The 23,658-nt window shown below is 39.5% G+C and overlaps 1 protein-coding gene across 2 annotated transcripts in view; it reads right to left on the reverse strand.

Annotated features, from left to right (window-relative positions):
- SPTLC2 (serine palmitoyltransferase long chain base subunit 2) overlaps window positions 1–23,658 on the reverse strand; it is a 119,916-nt gene that overhangs the window by 63,212 nt on the left and 33,046 nt on the right. For both annotated transcript variants that reach the window (XM_012476890.3, XM_064375070.1), the window contains exons 3-6: window positions 18,063–18,217; window positions 15,295–15,443; window positions 10,092–10,216; window positions 1,759–1,852 (exon numbers count right to left, since the gene is read on the reverse strand). In XM_012476890.3, the coding sequence (XP_012332313.2) occupies window positions 1,759–1,852; window positions 10,092–10,216; window positions 15,295–15,443; window positions 18,063–18,217 (523 nt within the window). The remainder of the gene's footprint in view (window positions 1–1,758; window positions 1,853–10,091; window positions 10,217–15,294; window positions 15,444–18,062; window positions 18,218–23,658) is intronic.

The raw sequence follows: 23,658 nt of genomic DNA on the forward strand, positions 1-23,658 counted from the left end.
ATATATGGTACATATACACCATGGAATACTATGTAGCCATAAAAAAGAATGAAATCATGTCCTTTGCAGCAACATCAATGTAGCTGGAAACCATTATCTAAAGCAAACTAACATAGAAACAGAAAACCAAATACCACATGTTCTCACTTATACCTGGGAGCTAAACACTGAGTACATACAGACAAGAAGAAGGGAACAACAGACACTGGGGCCTACTTGAGGGTGAGCCAGGGAGGAGGACGGTAAGGATCAAAAAACTACCTATCAGGTACTATGCTGATTACCTGGGTGATGAAATAATCTGTACACCAAACCCCCGAGACATGCAATTTACCTATATAACAAACATGTACCCCTGAACCTAAAATAAAAGTGAAAAAAAAAGTTCATACAATGCTTAGAGGCAATTTGGAAAAGTATTAAAAATGTATAATCTTTTAACCACGTATTCTGAGACTGCTAGAAATTTATCCTAAGGCACTAACCAGATGATTGTACAAAACTGTGAGTGTAGTGCTGTTTCCAGTAGAAAAATGTAGAAAGAACCTTGATGTCCAACTGAGGGGGCAATTAAATGAGGGCACATACAGGCACTGACTGCCACACTGGCATGAAAGAATGAAGTAGAGTCACACGTACTGACAAACAACAATCACAGTATATTGTTAAAAAAAATAAAAATAAAAAAGCCAGGTGGGATGGCTCATACCTGTAATCCCAGCACTCTGGGAGGCCAAGGCAGGTGGATCAACTGAGGTCAGGAGTTCAAGACCAGCCTGGCCAACACAGTGAAACTCCACCTCTACTAAAAATATAAAAAACTAGCCAGGTGTGGTGGCATCTGTCTGTAATTCTGGCTACTGCAGAGGCTGAGGCAGGAGAATCACTTGAACTCAGGAGGCGGAGGTTGCAGTAAGCCAAGATTGAGCCACTGAACTCCAGCCTGGGTAACAGAGCGAGACTCTAGTCTCAAAAAACAAATAAATAAATAAAATAGGTTATTACACAGTTATGTTTAATAAGATCTCATTTCTCACTGTAAAACATTTTAGAAAAGACAAAAACAAAAACAAAGGCAAAAATGATGTTATCGTCTATGATTCTTCCATCCAGGGGTACACACCTAACATTTTGGTACACATTCCTCCAAACTTTTTTCTGTACCTATCTGTACACATTTTGGGATAAGATGATATTAAACATCTAATTTGGTAATCTTTTCTGCCTATGCATGTGCTGTAACTATGAAAGTTATGCATTTTTATTATAAATCATTTTAATAATACATAGATATTTCCACTTAGGGAGGAAATGTTTGGCTCAGTGCCACCCTCCTCTGTGCTCCCATAGCATCTGTTCATATCTGTACTTCAGAATCTGTCTACTGTATTGTAAGCACTAGCTTATCTATTAAGTCTCTTCATTAACCAGTCAGAGATCTTAATTTATTCATCTAAATACCCCTAGTCTTACGGCAAGATACCCTGTAGGCATCTAGTAATGTATTTGAGCAAGGGATTTGTAAACAAGGAAATGGGGTGGAAAACTTGAAGGTCAAATAAAAGAATAGTATTATATCTTTATAAAAGGCTTCCTTCAATGTTTAATTTTAAAAGACTGGACCAGAAGAACATTTTCAATGTTGTTACTTCAGCTTCCTTTATATTTTCAACTGTAAATATAACTAATATTAACCCCACCATGGATCCAAAGAATAGTCAACACCAAGGCCAGCAGTGAATTCTACAGCAAACTCACTGTTGTGTTTGAAGATTCGAATGGTTGCTCCTGACAGTCTGGCTCCCAGAACCAGTGATGCATGGTTCAGTTCATCACTCAGAATCAGGCAACCCTGCAATATCACAGGAACAGGAAGGTAAGAAGCTGGAGGGGAAAGGGTTAGTTACACAAATGACAAAATGCCACAAGTACTAATAGCCGTATCTTATTAAGGAAATAGTGCACAACAGTAAAGTGATCAATTTTAAGAGTAGGAAGAAAGCATACATGATGATTTGATTTTTGTAAAGACACCTTAAAAGTAGATGCGAAATTCTACCCTTTTAATTTAATATCTTCATTGATGTAAACATTCAGATATAGGGCAACAGATCTTTATTTATATCTAAAATCTAACACATTAGTCTCTAAAACATTTTTGGCTTCTTTACTTGAGAGAATTCCATGTAGTTTTAGTATGGTGTTCTGTTTATCTGTGGGAAATGGCAGCTGATGGGGTCATGTCCGTGGAAATGGTGCATTCTCACACTACCACTCATATCTAGAGTCCAGGAAATTATTCTAATTACTAACCTTTTCCCCACATAACATGGACCGTAGGCTTCAGTTTTGTCTTAAAAATCCCCAAACAAGCTTTACTTTAACACACAAACATGGGTTTCTGCTAAGGCAACAAGAAAACACTGAAGCTCTCAGCTTGTTTTTTTTTCACTGCAGTTCTTATTCTTCCAACTCTCAGGGAGCCCTTCAACCTGTCAGATTGGAACTCAGAAACAGGTTTTTCTCTGTCAAAAATAGCCTCAAAATATCCAATTAGATGAAAAAGGTACAGAAAGTATACAGCATGCTCCCATGAGAATAAAAAAAGAGAAAAGATACACAGACACACAGTCATCCCTCAGTCTGCAGGAGGACTTGGTTCCAGAACCACCTGACCCCGACATATATCCAAATCCATGCACACTCATGTCCTGCAGTTGGCCCTGTGGGACCTGCTTATATAAAAAGTAGGCCCTCCATATACTTGGATTTTGTGTTCCATGAATTGTGTTTGTATAGGGGTGTGTGTCTGTCGGTGTATGTGTGTGATGGAATCTCATTCTTGTCATCCAGGCTAGAGTGCAGTGGTGCAATCCTGACTCACTGCAACCTCTGCCTCCTGGGTTCAAGCGATTCTCCTGCCTCAGCCTCCCAGGTAGCTGGGATTACCGTCACCCGCCATCATGCCCGACTAATTTTTTTTTTTTTTTTGAGACGGAGTTTCGCTCTTGTTACCCAGGCTGGAGTGCAATGGTGCGATCTCAGCTCACTGCAACCTCCATCTCCTGGGTTCACGCAATTCTCCTGCCTCAGCCTCCTGAGTAGCTGGGATTACAGGCACGCACCACCATGCCCAGCTAATTTTTTGTATTAGTAGAGACGGGGTTTCACCATGTTGGCCAGGCTGATCTTGAACTCCCGACCTCAGGTGATCCGCCCGCCTCAGCCTCCCAAAGTGCTGAGATTACAGGCTTGAGTCATCGTGCCTGGCCAAATACTTTATTTTTTATCCATAATTGGTTGAAAAAAAATCCACATGTAAGTGGACCTGCATAGTCCAAACCCATGTTGTTTAAGGGTCAACTGTATATATACATGCTTATTTATTACAGAATATTCTTTATTTAAAATTATTTTATTACAGAATATTCTTAAAGGAATACTTAAGAAACTTATAACAGTAATTGTGTTTGAAATTTTTATTATGCACATACTTAGTATGATAAAAAAAGCTACCTCACTAAAAATGTACACATTCAATATGAAGTGGCCAGGCATGGTGGCTCATGTCTCTAATCCCAGCACTTCGGGTGGCTAAGGCAGATGGATCACTTGAGGTCAGGAGCTCGAGACCAGCCTGGCCAACATGGCAAAACCCTAACCCTACTAAAACAAAACAAAACAAAACAAAATTAGCTGGGTGTGGTGGTGGGCACCTGTAATCCCAGCTACTCAGGAAGCCGAGGCAGAAGAATCACTTGAACCCAGGAGGCGGAGGTTTCTGTGAGCCAAGATTGTGCTACTACACTCCAGCCTGGGCAACAGAGGGAGATTCTGTCTGGGGGGGAAAAAAGGAGGAGAAGAAAAAAGGAGGAGGAGGAGGAGGAGAGTTGGCAGTATCAATATAGACTCCTGGCTTTCAAATCTTTATGCATATACACAGAGAGAGAGAGAGAGATGTATTAGCATACATACATACATTTTCTAGCTCTAGTCACTGAGAGGTGAGAAGCAGTGACACTCCTGCAGCAATAAACATACCTAGTTCCCAGACCTTGGTTTCTAAATACCATTCTCCAAGAACCAGGGCTTCTTTGAGAACTGGTTAATTCCAAAACTGGGATAGGGAAAATATAAGATAATCCTGGAGTATTTTATCATGCCAGAAAGTATGAGAGTGCTTAAAAAAAAAAAAAGTTGTTACATATTCAAAGGACACAGGTACCCACCTGAAGGAGCTCCCAATGGCCAAAACTAAAACTCGAGCAACAAAAAAGAAGCAATTGTGTTGAATTATAACCCAAATAATAAAAAATTCACAAACCCATGATACAAATAAGTAAAGGAAAAGCAAGAACTCTTCCTTACACAAAAATTCTAATTAATAAGTATAGAAGAAATGAGGGAAAATAGAAAAATCACCATTAGAACACCAAGGTAATATAATTGCCATAGGCAAGATCAGAAAAGCATACTAAAGTTAGTCGGTGAAAGTTTAATCTGAAATGCTATATATAGTTCCAAAGTATCTCTGCCACAATAGATGGTGATTACAAAGGGAAAAGCAGTAAGTTGGTGGCAGAAAATCCCGGCTGACTCCTGAACCAAGTGATTAAGATTTATATCATCAGTAACATGTACCGAAACCACATAATCTCACATGATTCACTAAGAAGGGCATCACTTCTGTAGTAACTTTCTCAGTAACACATAGGCTCAGTCAAACCACAACAACATAGCACACAGACCCAAATTGGAGACATTCTACAAAGTAAATGACCAGTACCCTTCAGAAGTGTCAAGGTCATGAAAGATAAAGAAAAACAGAAACTATTCCAGATTGGAGGAGAACTAGGAGCTACAAAAGGAAAGGCAATCTAGATCCTCACCTGGATCCTGAAGTGGAAAAAAGACATCAGTGAAAAACTGGTGAAACCAAATACATCTTGTACTTTAGTTATAGTATTGTATCACAGTTAATTTCTCTCTCTTTTTTTTTTTTTTTTTTTTGAGATGGAGTTTTGCTCTTGTTACCCAGGCTGGAGTGCAATGGCACGATCTCAGCTCACCACAACCTCTGCCTCCTGGGTTCAGGCAATTCTCCTGCCTCAGCCTCCTGAGTAGCTGGGATTACAGGCATGCGCCACCATGCCCAGCTAATTTTTGTATTTTTAGATGAGACGGGGTTTCACCATGTTGACCAGGATAATCTCTATCTCTTGACCTCGTGATCCACCCACCTCAGCCTCCCAAAGTGCTGGGATTACAGGCTTGAGCCACTGCGCCCAGCCTATCACAGTTAATTTCTTAGCTGTAAGAAATGGTTCTACGTTATGTAAGATGTTAACATAAAGAGAAGCTGAATGAATAGTATTCCGGAACTCTCTGTACTCTTTTGTAACTCTTTCGCAAGTCTAAATTTAAGTTTCAAAAAAGTTTTAAAATTGAAAAAAATGAAACTAGGGGAGAAAATAAAGAGAGGTCAGCTTTCTCTTCAGCAAGTCTTCAGTTTTTTTTACTTACCACTCTTGGCATTCAAATATATCTTAAAAAGAATCCTCCCTTGCCTTTCCCTTCACACAAAATTTTATTTTCTCCTCTTTCCAGCTAAACAGTTTTCTGGCAAACCTGCAAAAGCATTATGTTCTTTTTTCTGGCAAAAAAAATAACTCTTTTTAGCCAGCCTTATTCACCATTTCAATGTATCAATCTGTCCCTTTGAAACTATTCTGAAGCTTTATTAAATCTTTGGTTCAAAAATAAAATAGATATTAATAACAGCAGTTGACATCTAAGCACTTAATGTTTCAGGCATCATGTTAAAAGATTTAAATGCATTATTACTTTTAGTCCTCATAATAACTCTATGTGGTAGACACTTTCATCACTCCCACTTTACATATGAGGAAACTCTTGTTCAGTTTAAAATCTTGCCCAAGGTCACAAGCACAGTAACAAAATAATTATTAAATAATACAAACGTCTGCTTCCAGAACCTATGCTCTTCATCAATATACTACTCCACTCCGCCGTTAAACTGAGCAATCAACCACTTCACATTGAAATTTAGTATGAGATTCAAAGAATCATTAAAACTGGATAAGTTATTGTCTTTAACAAATTAAACGATATTTAATGGTATTTCAACTATAGTTTGATTTGGAATATAAATCTTTACAGTTGTACTTTCCTGGTCTGTGTAGAAAATGTCTAATTCTAGAGAATCCTTTGTTAAGAGTCTGCAAGCATACAGAGAGAAGAGCAAGATGAGATTCTTTAATCCTCTAGTGTTAAAAATTCTAACAAATAAGAATCTCAGGTTTGTACTTCTAAAATGCAGGACAGCAATGTATTATAATGTGAAGGAATTTTATCTATTTAATCTAAGTTGTTGAATTTATTGGCATGAAGTTTTTTGTTTTTTTTTTTTTTGAGACAGAATCTTGCTCTGTTGCCCAGGCTGGAGTGCAGTGGTGCGATCTGAGCTCACTGCAAACTCTGCCTCCCAGGTTCAAGCAATTCTCCTGCCTCAGCCTCCCAGGTAGCTGGGATTACCGGCACGTACCTCCATGCCCAGCTAATTTTTTTGTATTTTTAGTAGAGACAGGGTTTCACCATGTTGGTCAGGCTGGTCTAGAACTCCTGACCTCATGATCCACCTGCCTCGGCCTCCCAAAGTGCTGGGATTACAGGTGTGAGCCACCCCGCCTGGCCTGAAGTTGTTCTTAATATTCCCTTATTATCCTTTAATGGCCATAGGATTTGTAGTGATGTCTCCCTCTCTGCTTCCTGTTACTGGTAATATGCATCTTCTCTCTTCTTATCCTAACCGTTCTGGCTAGAGATTTATCAATTGTATTCATTTTCTCAAAGAATCAGCTTTGGTTTCACTGATTTCCCTATTGTCTATTTTCTAATTAATTGATTGTTGCATTTAACATCATTATATTCTTCCTTCTGCTTAGTTTGGGTTTAATTTGTTCTCTTTTTCTAATTTTTTAAGCTACAAGTTTTACATTTTTTCTAATACAGGTTGAATATCCCTTATTCAAAATGCTTGGGACCAGACATGTTTCAGAGTTCAGATTTTTGTGGATTTTGGATTATTTGCATATTTACTGGTTTAGTACCCCTAAGCATTTTCTTTGTGCTGTCATGATGACACTCCAAAAACTTACCAGTTTGAAACATTTTAGATTTCAGATTTTAGGATTAGGGATGCTCAACCTGTATAAATATTTAATGCTATACATTTCCATCTGAGCATTACTTTAGCTTCATCCTACAAATTGTAATAGGTTACATTTCCATTTAGTTCAAAATATTTTTATTTTCCCTTGTTTTTTCTTTGTTGGCCCAAGAATCATTTTGAAGGATATTGTTTAATTTTTAAATATTCAAAGATTTTCCAGATATCTCTACTATTAATTTCTACTCTAAATTCCACTGTGATCAGAGAACACACTTTGAATAATTTTAATACTTTTAAATTGACTAAAACTTGCTTAATGGCCTAGACTACATTATTGTCTTTTGTAGTAAATGCTTTGCTGTTGTTGAGTGAAGTGTTTCATAACTCTCAATTAGGTCAAGTGGTTGACAGTGTTTTCCAAATGTTCTATATCATTACTGATTTTCTGTTTCATTCTTCTGTCAATTAAGAGAGAGGTGTTAATGTCTCTAATTACAATTTTTTTATTTGTCTACTTTTAATTTCATCAATTTCTGCTTCATGTACTTTGAAGCTCTGTTATTAACCGATTTATGCCTGAGGCTGCAGTTTTTTGAATTGCAACATCAGACCTTGGCAATGAATGACCTTGAGCAGTAAGATATAAGTAACTCCCACATGCTTAGCATTCTAATAATGGAACACTAGGCATAAATGGGCTAAGCATCTATACATTTAAAATTATATCCTCTTGATGAATTAATTCCTTAATCATTACACAATGTTTCTCTTTATCACCAGAAATATTTCTTGCTCTGAAGCTTTGTTTATATTAATACAGGTATTTCAAATTTCTTCTGATTATTATTTGCATATTGTATTTTTTCTATCCTTTTCCTTTTAACCTGTGTCTTCATATTTAAAATAGGTTGTTATTTTGTATTAGGAAACCTATTTAATTTTATCTGACAACCTTTGTCTTCTCATTGAAATATATAAACCATTTATATTTAATGTTTATCAATACAGGTGTTTTTAAATCTAATTTGCTGCTTGTTTTCTATTTGTCCCATCTGTACCTTATAGACCCTGCTTAGTTTGGGTTTAATTTGTTCTTCTTTTTCTAATTTTTTAAGCTACAAGCTTTACATTTTTTTCTAATACAGGTTGACTATCCCTTATTCAAAATGCTTGGGACTAGACGTGCATAAATAAAAAGGACTTTAGAGTTCATCTAACTCAACCATCTCATTTTACAAAAGAAACTTTGAGGATCAGAAAGAGTATCTGACATACTCACAGTCACACAGCTAAGTGTGACCATATAGTCAACCAACAAATAAAAACTCAATTCTCCTGCTTGAGTTAACCTACCACGTTTTCAATATACCATTCCTGGATGTTATGTTACACATGAGAATAAATAACCTCAAGGGATCTTTCAGGATGAGAGTACCAATCTGCTGAAATGTAATTTACGTTTACATACAGATTGTGCCCTCTCACATGTGTTACCCACTTGCGGGTATATATATATAAAATATATATATTATACAATGTATTATATATACATATATAATATATAGTTATTATAGTGTTTATATATTATATATAATAGTGTGTTTACATATAAATATGTTCATATATTATACATAAATATATACAAATTAAATATGTAAATACACACACACACACACACACATACGTACATATATAGAAAAATTTCTAAACATATTGGCTGGGCAGGGTGGTTCACACCTGTAATCCCAACACTTTGGGAGGCCAGAGCAGGTGGATCCCCTGAGGTCAGGAGTTCGAGACCAGCCTGGCCAACATGGTGAAACCCCAACTCTACTAAAAATACAAAAATTAGCCGGACGTGGAGGTGGGTGCCTGTGATACCAGCTACTCGGGAGGCTGATACAAGAGAATTGCTTGAACCTGGGAGGTGGAGGTTGCAGTGAGCCAAAATTGCACCATGGCACCCCCGCCTGGGCAACAGTGAAACTCTATCTCAAAATAAAATAAATAAATAAATAAACCTAAGCAATATGTATTGCAGTAAATCAAGTATTAGGATAACTACATATTTTCATATTTTTCTACTTAGCAAAAACTATCTGCTAAAAAAATTTTCCAAACTAAACCTTCTTTCTTTAATAAGCTTAAGTCTTTTCCAAGTTTTTATTTATCCAACTTCCTTCAGATATAAAGAAGGCAAGAATCAGCTCATGGAAGACATAAGGGTCACAGGTTCTAGCAAGAAAACTCCAACTGATGAATATCCATGGGATATACCTGTCCAAAAATTTGTGATATGGCTGGGCATCATGGCTCATGCCCATAATCCCAGCACTTTGGGAGGCCAAGGCAGGAGGATCGCCTGAGCCCAGGAGTTCGAGATCAGCCTAGGCAACACAGTGAGGCCTCATCTCAATTTTATTATTATTTTCTTAATGAAAAACAATTTGTGGCTAGGTGTGGTGGCTCACATATGTAATCATAGCACTCTGGGAGGCCAAGGTGGGGTGATCACCTGAATTCAGGAATTCGAGACCAGCTTGGCCAACATGGTGAAACCCCACCTCTACTAAAAATACAAAAAATTAGCCGGGCATGGTGGTGCATGCCTGTGGTCCCAGCTAATCGGGAGACTGAGCAGGAGAATCACCTGAACATGGGAGACGGAAGTTGCAGTGAGCTGAGATAGCACCACTGCACTCCAGCCTGGGCAACAAAGCAAGAATCTGTCTCAAAAAAGAAAAAAAAAAAAAGGAAAAAAAAAATTTATGATAGAAATATTTTTGGCTAAATTATGTTTAGTCTAAAGTTTACAACAGCTTTCAGCTCACTCTGAATGCTTTTCAAAACAAAAGAAGACATATATGAGGGAGTTTTCAAAAATGACAGAGTGTCTTACTTTGCCAACAAGAGCAGGAATGTTCATTGAATTCGTTGCAAATCCCATGCCATACGCCATAGCAGCTTCTACTCCTAAGAATCTTGCTACAAGCTCCTCCAGTTCTTCATGTTTGTCCAGGTTTCCTGTGTGAAGAAGTCAATAAAGTCAACATCACAAAATCCTGAATTTAAGAATTACTTATCACTGTATTAATAAAGAAATCATAGTGTATGTGTTGTGTCCTCTTCAGACTAAGATCTATGAAGGAGTCAATAGTATGAGAAGTGACGGCTCATAAAGAACAAATGAATTGAATAAAATCTGATTTAGCACCTGCAGTGGAATTTCTCCAAAGGGGGTTGCTAATTATTTCTCCCATTCCTGTTTGTGCATACCAGTTCCAGGTCTAGGCCTTAGGAGGGCCTAGCAAAATCTGCTTTTACACTTTTGAAGTCAGCTGCCACGTGAAACAGTCTAACTGGCCTATTGTAAAGACAGAACATGAGCGGAGGGGAGACTGGAGGATAACAGACTATGGAAGGAGGAGAGAAAGACATAAGGAGTTGGGGAGACAGAGAAAGAGAGAGAGAAACAGGGAGATGCCCAGTCAGGCCTTGCCCTTCCTGCCACCCAGTTGAGGTGTCAAACATGTGAGTTGAGACATCTTGGATACTCTATACAGTCATAATTGCCTACCCAATACCACATGAAGCTGAGAAAACATCAAGCCCTCCCCAAATTGCAGAATCATGAGCAAATAAATATCTGTTGCTGTTTTAAACATTAAGTTTTGAAATGGTTTGTTATGCAGCAAGAGATAGGTAAAAACGCTTCTTCCCAGCCAGGCAGGATGGCTCACGCCTGTAATTCCAGCACTTTTGGAGGCTGAGGAGGGCAGATCACCTAAGGTCTGAAGTTCAAGACCAGCCTGGCCAACATGGCAAAACTCTATCTCTACTCAAAATACAAAAATTAGCTGGGCGTGGTGGCACACGCCTGTAATCCCAGCTACTTGGAGGCTGACGCAGGAGAATCACTTGAAGCTGGGAGACAGAGGTTGCAGTGAGCTGAGATCACGCCAGTGTACTACAGCCTAGGCAACAGAGTGAGACTCTGTCTCAAAAAAAAAAAAAAAAGGTTTCTTTCCACACTTTGAATTGACTGGTAAATTTGTACTACAATTTTATATTGGTACTCAAATCTTTAAGGACTAAATGACATTACAGAAAGACAAGATGCTAGGAAAGATTCTAAGTGCTTTGATTAAGCAAGCCTTAAGGACATGTAGCTTGGATGACATGTCCTTAAGGCTTGCTTAATCAAAGCACTTAGAATCTCCCTAAGCTAAATATTGCTAAACAGCAATAATAATTTGCCCTATCTACCTCATGACATTGTTGTGAGGATCAAGAGAGATAATGTTTGAGCACTTTATAAAATATAAAATGCCATAAAAGTATAAGGTATCCTTATTATGTCATCACTGCACAATGCTCCTTTAACTGCAGAATTAGATCAAAAGGTTTGTTATTTCTGGAGGGTCAGCTAGAAACTCTGCTTTAAGATAGGGGAATAAAAATGTTCTACTCCCATTTTCCTCTTGAAAATCATTACAAAACAACTGAATAAACAAGAAATAAAAGCAAAAGGCTCAACTTTTTATTAATTAGTGGACATCTGTAATTCTACACACAATGAATGAAAATGGAAAATATATAGAAGGATGATGTTATGGGTTCAATTGTGTCCCACCAAAAAGATATTTTGAAGTCCTCACTCCCAGAAGAACGTGACCTTCTTTGGAAACTGGGACTTTCCAGAGGTGATCAAATTAAAATGAGGCAATTAGGGGGATGCTAATATCCTTATAGAAAAGGGAAATTTGGACACAGAGATAGACATGCACAGAGGGAACACAGAAGAAGACAATGCTGTTTGTTTGTTTTTCTTGAGACAGAGTCTCACTCTGTTGCCCAGGTGAAGTGTAGTGGTGCAATCTTGGCTCACTGCAACCTCTGCCTCCCAGGTTCAAGTGATTCTCCTGCTTCAGTCTCCTGAGTAGGTGGGATTACAGGTGTGCACATTCCATCATCCCCAGCTAATTCTTGTATTTTTAGTAAAGACAGGGTTTCACCATGTTGGCTAGGATGGTCTCCAACTCCTCACCTCAAGTGATCTACCTACCTCGGCCTCCTAAAGTGTTGAGATTACAGGCATGAGCCACTGTGCCTGGCCAGAAGACGACAATGTTTGACACACAGGAAGACAGCCATGTGATGGAGTGATGTATTATAAGCCAGGGAACGTCATGGATTGCTGGTAACACCAGAACCTAGGAAGGATTCTCCAGAGCATCAGAGAGCATGGCCCTGCTGACACTTGGGACCTCAAACTTATAACCCACAGAATTATGAGACTATAAATTTTTGTTGTTTTGAATCACTCTGTTTCTGATATTTTGTTACAGCAGCCACAGGAAGCCAATACAACTGGAAAATGACAGAGTTAGAAGAAGGTCATATCTATGACCTTACAGAGTGGAATTCTTTGAAAATTAAGTAAATTCACCATATGGAACCCCAGAGAAGCTTAAAAACCAGAGACAACAGGCAACAAAGTAAGCAAGGGTTAAAGTTGGGCTACAAACAAGATGACTGGAAGATGATATAAAAATGAATAGGAACCCTCATACATTGATGGAGAGATTATAAAACAGTACAATCTCTTTGCAAAACAGTTTAGCAATTCCTTAAAAAGTCAAACACAGAGTTACCATATGACCTAGCAATTCCACTTGTAAATATAAACCCAAGAGAAACAAAAATATATCATACAAAAACTTGTACACCCACGTTCACAGCAGCACTCTTCACAATAGCCAAAAAGCAGAGAAAACCCAAATGACTATCAAGTGGTAAGTGGATAATAAACAAGATGTGGCATCCCCAACACAAAGGATTATTACTCAGTCATACAGAAGAATGGAATGCTATTACATGCTACAACACAGATGAATCTTGAAAATACTGTGCTAGTGAAGGAAGCCAGACGCAGACTAAATGTTATACAATTCCTTTTATATGAAATGTCCAAAATATGCAAATCTAGAAAGACAAAAAGTATACTACTAGTTGCCAAGGACTTGTAGGGGGAAGGGAAACAGTATCCAATGAATGCTACTAAGTATGTGGTTTCTTTTAGGAGGAATGAAAATATTTAAAATTAGATTGTGGACCAGGCATAGTGACTCATACCTATAATCCCAGGGCTTTGGGAGGCTGAGGAGGGCAGATCACCTGGGGTCAGGAGTTCGAGACCAGCCCGACCAATGTGGTGAAACTCCATCTCTACTAAAAATACAAAAATTAGCCGGGCATGGTGGCAGGCACCTGTAATCCCAGCTACTTGGGAGGCTGAGGCAGAAGAATTGCTTGAACCCAGGAGGCGGAGGTTGCAGTGAACCAAGATGGCGCCAATGCACTCCAGCCTGGGTGACAACAGCGAAACTCCATCTCAAATAAATAAATAAATAAATATTGGCTTAGCATGGTGGCATTTACCTATAGTACTACCTACTTAGGAGGCTGAGGTGGGAGGATGGCTGAAGTACAGAAGTTTGAGGCTGAAGTGAGAACTATGATTGCACCACTGCCCTCCAGCCTGGGCAACAGAGACCCTGCATCTATCTATGCATCAATCTATCTATATGTCTATGTAACTATCTATCTAAATAAACAGATATTAAATCTGCACAATTTTATTTTTCCTTTTTCCTTTCTTCATTTTGTTTTAAATTGAGTGAGTTGACAGAGTTGCTGTGGAAGATTAAATATGGATGCAAATTCTTTCTTACTCTTCCCATTTGGAGACACAGGTGGGCAATCCCCACAACCCTTGAATCTGGGGTGACCAATAGGAAGAGGCATAAGTGATATTCTGGACCTGTACAGCTAGGGCATAATAAGCCTTCCAGCTATCAACTGAGTATCCTTGTTTTTGTTTTTTGACACAGGGTTTCACTCTGTCACAGACTAGGGTGCAGTGGCACAATCATAGTTCACTGCAGCCTCAAACTCCTTGGCTCAAGGGATGCTCTTGCCTCAGCCTTCTGAGTGGCTAGGATCACAGGCGTGTGCTACCACATTTGGCTACTTTATTTTTTGTATAGACAGGGTCTCACTATGTTGCTCAGGCTGGTCTCAAACTCTTAGGCTCAGCTGCTCTTCCTATCTTGGCATCACAAAGTGCTGGGATTATAGGCATAAGCCACTGTTCCTGGCATCAGTCACAGGTATCTTTGCATGCTTGCTCTAGAGGCCTGCTGCCATGCATGATGAACAGCTCTCCCAAGACCACCACGGTATGAAGAAGCCCAAGCTATAAACATGGAGAGGCCACACAGAGCTTCAGCCACCCTAGCCTAGGTGAAACATGTGAATGAAGGTTTCACAGGTCTCCAGCCATACAGTCACCACTGAGTGCAACTGTGAGAGGAACCTTGGGTAAGAACCACCCAACTGTGCTTGCTGATCCCTAGAACCCTGAGAAATAGCTAATAATGAACTGTTCTTTGAATCTGTGTTTAGTGGTAATTCACAGTAATAAATATTGGAAAGTTTTCATAACTTCTAGGGTTATCAGTTCTCTGAAACAAATTGGAAAAATCTGAAATCTTCCTCTGAACTAAAATAAATTGAATCTCCTTATACAAAGCTATTACTTTTATATTTTATAAGCTTATAACAATAATAAAAGGAGTTTCTATTTATTGTGTACTATGTTCCAAGTGCTCTACATGGATTAGCTTACTTAAGTCTTAAAAGAGCTCTATAAGGCAGGAATTATTATTAGCCCTAATTAATCAGTATGAAAGCAGATTAACTCTCTATGGCCAGTGTCCTAATAAGTGGCACTCTTAACCACTAACATTTGCAAAAGCCAATGAAATCAACATTAAAGTTATAAATGAAACAAATACTGGCAGGACTTTTCGAGAGACATTCTATATGTGTAACACATTGGGAAAGATAATTACATCTCAGAATGTGTTGAAAGCATTAAAATCATGTATCACACTTCAGAAAAACAAAGGATTCTTCACCTCATCTAAATGACATGACAAAGTGTGGATATTTAGTACTCTAGGTCTATATTACTATTATTTGCCCCTGACTAAAACAGTGTCAAAAACAGCAGCTGGCCAAATATAGCTTTCACTTACCAATTTCCTGCCGAGTGCTGCACACTCCAACTCCATACTCCTCTAGGACTTTGGCGGCTGCTTCTTGACATGATCCAGTATTCCGTGCAAATCCAAGATAGTTGTAGGAACCCATGTTTATAACACCTTTTATTATATTCCCTGTATACCTGTGTATTGATAGCATAAAACAATGAAATTCATGGGCAAAAAAGTACTTAAATGTAATAGTAAATGCACTGGTAACACAAAAGGAAGCAGACAGAACAAAGTCTATATAAAAAAATCTCAAACACACTACCAGTTATGGAAATGGAAGTTAAAATAACTAATTTTCATTTATTAATAGTGATAAATAGATTTTAAAACCAATGATATCCAGTGTTGCCCAGGACAGTCACTTATCTTACAGGACACTTTTTGTTTGTTTTTTGGAGGGCAGTTTGGCAGTACTTATCCATAAAAAGATATATATACTCCTCAGTGATTCCCACACATGAGCATAAATACACATGAGGATCTGTTAAGAGCCACTGCACAATTTGCCATACCCATTCCTCAGGACAGGGACCAGTGACATTCCATATGGTGGAAGCTGAGGCAGCCTCGGCCCCTAACTAAGGACAACATGGTTCAGGGGCCCCACCAACCTAGGATGAACATGAAGTATGGACAAGGATAAACTGTTACTGTTTTAATTCTCTGAAATTTTGAGAGTATTAACACAGCCCAACCTGTCACACCATGGCACATCTATACTGTAAAATATGATATAGCCACTACAAATAATAAACTTGCTGTGAATATGCACAAGAAGGGTGATACCAATATGTGAGCAAGCTAAAAAAGCAAGCTGTAAAATAATTTTTTTTTTTTTTTGAGACGGAGTTTTGCTCTTGTCACCCAGGCTGGAGTGCAGTGGCGCGATCTTGGCTCACTGCAACCTCTGCCTCCCAGATTCAAGCCATTCTCCTGCTTCAGCCTCCCGAGTAGCTGGGACTACAGGCACATGCCACTATGCCCTGCTGATTTTTTGTATTTTTAATAGAGATGGGGTTTCACCATGTTAGCCAGGATGGTCTTGATCATGATCCTAACATCATGATCCGCCTGCCTCAGCCTCCCAAAGTGCTGGGATTACAGGCATGAGCCACTGAGCCAGGCCAATTCCATAATGGGGAAATAACTACCTGCATGTAGCCCCAGTAGACACACTATAAACATATCCCCACAGAAAAGATCTTGAGAAATAATACAAAATAAAGTGGTAACAGTCACCTCTGGGGAGTGAAGCAGGATTTGCAAGAGGGTGGACGTGCAGAGGAACACATCATGGGAACTAACAGTTTATCTGCATTATTTATTTTTTATAATGGCAATTTAATCATGTAATACTTGTCCAATCTAAACAATACAATGTTAAGGCCAGGCACAGTGGCTCACACCTGTAATCCCAGAACTTTGGGAAGCCGAGGTGGGCAGATCACTTGAGGCCAGGAGTTCGAGACCAGCCTGGCCAACATGGTGAAACCTCGTCTCTACTAAAAATACAAAAGGCAGCTGGGTGTGGTGGTGCATCCCTGCAGTCCCAGCTACTAGGGAGGCTGAGATGGGAGAATCACTTGAACTTGGGAGGTAGAGGTTGCAGTGAGCCAAGATCATGACATGGCACTCCAGCCTGGGCAATAAATTAAGACTCTGCCTCAAAAACACAAATAAATAATATAATGTTAAAGCCGGGTGCGGTAGCTCACGCCTGTAATCCCAGCACTTTGGGAGGCTGAGGCGGGTGGATCACGAGGTCAAGAGATCGAGACCATCCTGGTCAACATGGTGAAACCCTGTCTCTACTAAAAATACAAAAAAATTAGCTGGGCATGGTGGCGCATGCCTGTAATCCCAGCTACTCGGGAGGCTGAGGCAGGAGAATTGCCTGAACCCAGGAGGCGGAGGTTGCGGTGAGCCGAGATCGCGCCATTGCACTCCAGCCTGGGTAACAACAGCGAAACTCCGTCACAAAAAAAAAAAGTAAATAATAATAATAATAATATAATGTTAAAAACATAAAAAGTTTTCCAAACGATTCAGTTCATTTAAATAGAAACAATCCACATATCCTTATATCACCTGAGAAATCAAAATAGCTAGAAATAAATTCGGATACTTGATTCTGATGAGTGACACAATGGAAAGGATAGCTTTTCTTTTTTATTTTTTTAAAAAGTAAGACCAAAAATAAAATGGACTAGAGTTTTGTATACTGTTTCTTATCAATAGGAGTTATTTTAAAAAATAAATAAGCCAGGCCAGGCACAGTGGCTCACGCCTGTAATCCCAGCACTTTGGGAGGCTGAGGGAGGCAGATCACTTGAGGCCAGGTGTTCAAGACAGACTGACCAACATGGTGAAACCCCATCTCTACTAAAAATACAAAAAGTAGCCAGGCATGAGGTGCATTCATGTAGTCCCAGCTATTCAGGAGGCTGAGGCAGGAGAATTGCTTAAACCTGGGAGGCGGAGGTTGCAGTGAGCCGAGATCACACCATTGTACTCCAGCCTGGGCAAAAGAGCGAAACTCTGTCTCAAAAAATAAATAAATAAGCCAAATTTCGTTCTGAACTATAATCTAATGCAGTATCAAACACAATAGAAAACCAATCATATTGTATTGTATCCTCAGCTCCTACTCCTATTTTGAGAAAATACTCAATTTGCAATAACATGTTTTCTCAAATGAAGAAATCCTTTTGTAGCTGTTGTCAAGAAATAATTTCCCAACCAAGACTCACTTGAAGGACCAGTTATAATCATGAGACTGTCTCTCCATGATGTCCACCCTGGCTCCAGGCACACTACAGATTGGCCGATTCCAGTTGTCTCTTATCCTCATGTAGAGGTTCCTTGTATAAAAGTTTTCAAAATCTTGATACAATGACACAAAGTCCTGCCAAGAAATGGTGACATACCATTAATTTAGTTACTTTATTACAATTTTTTTAACAGATGACATGACTTTTTTATTGATATAAATTTATGGGGTACAAGTGCAATGTCATTACGTGCAAGATTGTGTAATGGACAAGTCAGGGTTTTCAGGGTATCAATCATTCAAATAATACACAGTACCTATTAAGTAATTTCTCATCATCCACCCTCACTCCTTCACCCTTCCTAGTCTCCACTGTCTATTATTCCACTGAGTTACTTTAAAAACTAACTTTACAACTTCCATTTTCATACTGTAAGAGCACCTGAGAATGAGAGGCCACTTATATTTAATTAACTGCTAAATCAGGACAGGCTTGGTGGCTCACGCCTATAATCCCAGAACTTTAGAAAGCCAATGCAGGAGTTGTTTGAGCCCAGGAGTTAGAGACCAGCCTAGGTAACATAGCAAGACTGTGTCTCAACAAAAACATTTTAAAAATTAGTCAGGTGCAGTGTAGCTGTAGTCCCAGATACTCTGGAAGTGAGGCAGGAGGATCCTGTGAGCTCAGGAGGTTTGGGCTGCAGTGAGCTATGATGGCACCACTATACTCCAGGTTGGATAACAGAGACCCTATCTCAAAACAAAATCAACAACAAAAACCCTGAGGTATCAGGAAAACATCTGGAAAGGCATCAATTCTCTACGTTCATTTTAATACAACTCATGTTAGACAAAAGTCACTTAACTTTGATAGCTAACATATATTACATGGTTTCCAATAACTGACTTCATGAATGTAGAGCAAACAAATTTAAATTAATAAAGTAGGCCTCATAAAAATAAAATGTAGTTGTACAATTCTGCCATTAAACAGTTTCCCTTCCTAATAATCTCAAAAAGACAGCTCTTCCTTCCCCACAAACCTCCGACATTAATAGATTAGGGAAAATGCCATAAAAACCACTATAATTCCAATTTTAACCAGGAAAAATAATTCCAAAATTAAGATTCCATCCTTTGCATATTTTCAATGATCAAAATGAAACAAATCCAAAGAGAAAATAATAAACAAGAAATACTACAAAATAGGCTACAGGGGCCAGGAGTAGGGGCTCATGACTGTATCCCAGAACTTTTGGAGGCCAAGGCGAGTGGGTGGGCAGATCACTTGAAGTCTCAGGAGTTCAAGACCAGCCTGGCCAATATGGCGAAACCCCGTCTCCACTAAAAATATAAAATTAGCTGGGCATGGTAATTCCATGTGCCTGTAATTCCAACTACTCAGGGGGGCTGAGGCAGGAAAATTGCTTGAACCCGGGAGGCGGAGGTTGCAGTGGGCCGTGGTCACTGCACTCTAGCCTGGGCAACAGAATGAGACTCTGTCTCAAAATCAAAAAAAGGCAACGGAGGTTTATAGGAAACCACCCACCTTAGGATCTTTTCCCTTTAGAAAGGAATTTAAAAAAAAAAAAAAAAAAAAGAGTCCAGGTACAATGGTTCATGCCTGTAATCCCAACACTTCGTGAAGCTAAGGTGGAAGGACTGCTTGCGGCCAGGAATCTGAAATGACAGAGCTATGACTGCACTACTGCACTCCAGTCTGTGCAACAGAGTAAGACCCTGTCTCAAAAACAAAAGAAGGCAGGACACAGTGACTCACACCTGTAATTCCAACACTTGGGAGACTAAGGTGGGAGGATCACTTGGGCCCAAGAAGTCAAGAGCAGCCTGGGCAACATAGTGGGACTCTAAAAATTTTAAAGAGGGGAGGGGAGGGGAAGAAAGAGAAGAGAAATTCCCAAAGTGAATTCCCATGCTCAGGAACTTAAAGGCTCCCTTCCTCTGAGAGATTAAGTTGTACTAAAACTTAATTCTGTAAAAAAAAATCAAGTCACAGTGGAGCGGAAATGCTATGCCTGGTGTGGTATGACCACTACTCAGAACACATGTGACCAGACCACATGCGATCTACTTAAACTCTTGAATGCAAAGGTTAAACCAAACCACAAGAAAACGAAACTACAGTTTTACTATATCAGCCAACCACTGAGTTTATAGCCATCAGATCTGGGCTTGATGCCAATATAAATTAACCTGTTAACTAAATTAATCAAAAACATTTAAAAAAATAAGCCTTATTCGGTAAAAGATTTTCATTGCTAAAGAAGACTACCATGTAACTCTAAAATTAACAACTTTCTATGACACTGGACTCTCAAGTGCCTACTAAATAAGCCTCACAGTAGATAAGTCTCCTTATAAATAAGGCTCAGCAAAATCAGAAGCTACTCTAAGAATCTACAGTACCTGATACAATCTCTCTCTCTCTCTTTTTTTTTTTTTTTGAGGCTGAGTTTTGCTCTTGTTGCCCAGGATGCAGTGCAATGGCGCGATCTCAGCTTACTACAACCTCCACCTCCTGGGTTCAAGCAATTCTGCCTCAACCTCCCAAGTAGCTGGGATTACAGGTGCCCACCACCATGCCTAGCCAATTTTTTGTATTTTTAGTAGAGACGGGGTTTCACTATGTTGGCCAGGTTGGTCTCGAACTCCTGACCTCAGGTGATCCACCTTTCTTGGCTGGTATTACAGGCGTGAGCCATGACACCTGGCCCCCATCTCTCTTACAATTGGTTCTAATACCTTTCCTTGGGACAGAAAATATCCATAAATAACACGTCTATCACGATTGCAAGTTTTCCATTTAAACGGTATGTCCGTTTTGATAGTCTCCTCTTCCAACAAGTATACTGGTTGAATGAAAATAGGAATAGAGACATCCAATTCTAATTAAAACTTTTAATTTGGCTGTTATTACCCATGCATTTATTTCCCAAAGGAAAAAACAAAAAGTAGTCTTAAATCCTTTTCATTCACATCAAAAAGAGCAACAGTACTAACTCTTCTAATGAAGGAAACTACAGTACTGATGATCTCATTTCTTTTTTTTTTTCTAGACTGCTCAGCAGGATTTTTTTTTTTTTTTTTTTTTTTTTTTGAGGCAGAGTCTCATTCTGTCACCCAGGCTGGAGTGCAATGGTACGATCTCAGCTCACTGCAACCTCTGCTTCCTGTGTTCAAGCAATTCTCCTGCCTCTGACTCCCAAGTAGCTGAGACTACAGGTGCCCACCACCACGCCCAGCTAATTTCTGTATTTTTTAGTGGAGACAGGGTTTCACCATGTCAGTCAAGCTGGTCTTGAACTCCTGACGTCAAATGATCCACGAGCCTCAGCTTCTCAAAGTGCTGGGATTACAGGCATGAGCCACTGCTCCCGGCCGATCTCATTTCTTTATAACCTTTCTAAACACTTCACATTAATGTTCAAAGTATTAACTCCAATATTAAGAGAAATATTTCCTTACAAATTCTTATTAGCAACAAAATCAGTATTTTTTTGTTTTTAATATATAAAACATAAAAACATTAAGAGTCTGCTCCAAATACCAGAGATAGAAAAGGCTGCAGGCCAGAATGAGGTAGAGCTTCACCCCTCAGCCTTGGGCTAAACAAAGAAAGCCAGAGGCACAGCTGTCTGGGGTTAGGAAGAAAAGAATGGGTTCCAATTTCCTGAACAAAGAATTGTGGCCGCCATGGTCAGACATCTCCATCTCCCCTTAACAAATGATTAAGTCCCTGAGACAGGAACACACTAGCACAGGGTAGAGGAGGAGAAGCTGTCACAATGAGGAATGTTAGAGACCAAAAGCAGGTGGGATAGAATGGTAGGAGAAAGGGACTCTTGGCAGAAGTCTCAGTTCCCCTTTACTCCTTAGCTAAGCTCCAGAGTAGTAGCTCTGATCTCAGTTAGTAGGTTCAACAGAAAGATTTGATGTGTATGGCTGGGCGCAGTGGCTCACGCTGTAATCTTAGCACTTTGGGAGGTCAAGGTCGGTGGATCGCTTGAGCCCAAGAGTTTGAGACCAGCTGGGCAATTTAGTGAAACTCTGTCACTACAAAAATACAAAAATTAGCCAGGTGTGGTGGCACATGCCTGTAGTCCCAGCTACTCAGGAGGCTGAGGTGGGAGGATCACTTGAGCTCAGGAGGTTGAGGATGTGTAGGTGAGCCGAGATCATACCACTGCACTTCAACCTGGGCAACAGAGTGAGACACTGTCTCAAAATAATAATAATAATAATTTTTTAAAAGATGCGAAAGAGCCGGGCGCGGTGGCTCACGCCTGTAACACCAGCACTTTGGGAGGCCGAGGCAGGTGGATCACGAGGTCAAGAGATCAAGACCATCCTGGTCAACATGGTGAAACCCCATCTCTATTAAAAATACAAAAAATTAGCTGGGCATGGTGGCGCGTGCCTGTAATCCCAGCTACTCAGGAGGCTGAGGCAGGAGAATTGTCTGAACCCAGGAGGCGGAGGTTGCGGTGAGCCGAGATCGTGCCATTGCACTCCAGCCTGGGTAACGAGCGAAACTCCGTCTCAAAAAAAAAAAAAAAGATGCAAAGGGCAGCAAACCAAACTCCCTGCAACCTAGCCATGAAAAAAATGAGGGGAGGGATCACAACTGGTAGTTCCAGTTCTAGGCAATGACAGCATGTTTCCAAAAATATCAAGTTAACTTTAAATAGTCTAAGACCACAGTTAAACTGGGGGAGTAATCTTTTCATTCATTCATTCGAATACATTTTAGTGAGTACTCAATACATACCGGATTATGTGCTAGACTTTCAGAATACATTAAAGTACAAGACAGTTCTCTCCACAAAAAGTAATACTCCCACTATTCCAACCCTCATTCCCCGCATCTCCACCACCCTCTTCCTCCTCCTCAGTTTGGTCACTGTGAAATGACTTTAGTTAAGGCTTATGTAATATTCATCATCATTGACCCAATACTCAGTCACTGACAAATATTTACTGCGCAGTACCTTCCAGGCACTAAACTGGGCGCTGGGAATAAAAATGAGTAAGAACAACCTCTATACTCCCTAAGAACTCTTAGTGTAGTGGAGAAACACAAATAAATACAATATAATAAGTATTATAAAAGGATGTTTGTCCAAAGAAGGAGAGAATACCTAACTGATAAGGGAGTGACAATGATAAAGTTCAAGCAGCCTTAAGGATATACCCATAAACATTCTTTCTGAAGACCTTCACAAATCCCATATTCTAGCACATATAAGTAAAGGAAAAACAGTATCTACTCAAGACTAAATGCTGGATCACTGGGCTTGAAATACCCATCACTTAAGAGCCTTCTCAACTCAAGAGAACAATTCAAACTCTTGGATTTGCTGATTAGAGATCGATGGAGACCTTATCAAAAGTAGTCTGGGGAATATCCTTTATAATCCTATTTAAGGTGAGCTTCCTATATTGTTTAATGTAATACAAATAAGTACCACCTATTCTAGTGCCTATGCAGGTGTTAACAACACAAGGGAAAAGTTGGGTGCTACCACTTTCTGAAGTCCACTTTCTAACAACTGTCC

This window comes from Aotus nancymaae, unplaced genomic scaffold (genome assembly GCF_030222135.1).
Source record: "Aotus nancymaae isolate 86718 unplaced genomic scaffold, 86718_ANA_hifiasm-v0.15.2.pri h1tg000011l, whole genome shotgun sequence".
Classification (NCBI taxonomy): domain Eukaryota; kingdom Metazoa; phylum Chordata; class Mammalia; order Primates; family Aotidae; genus Aotus; species Aotus nancymaae.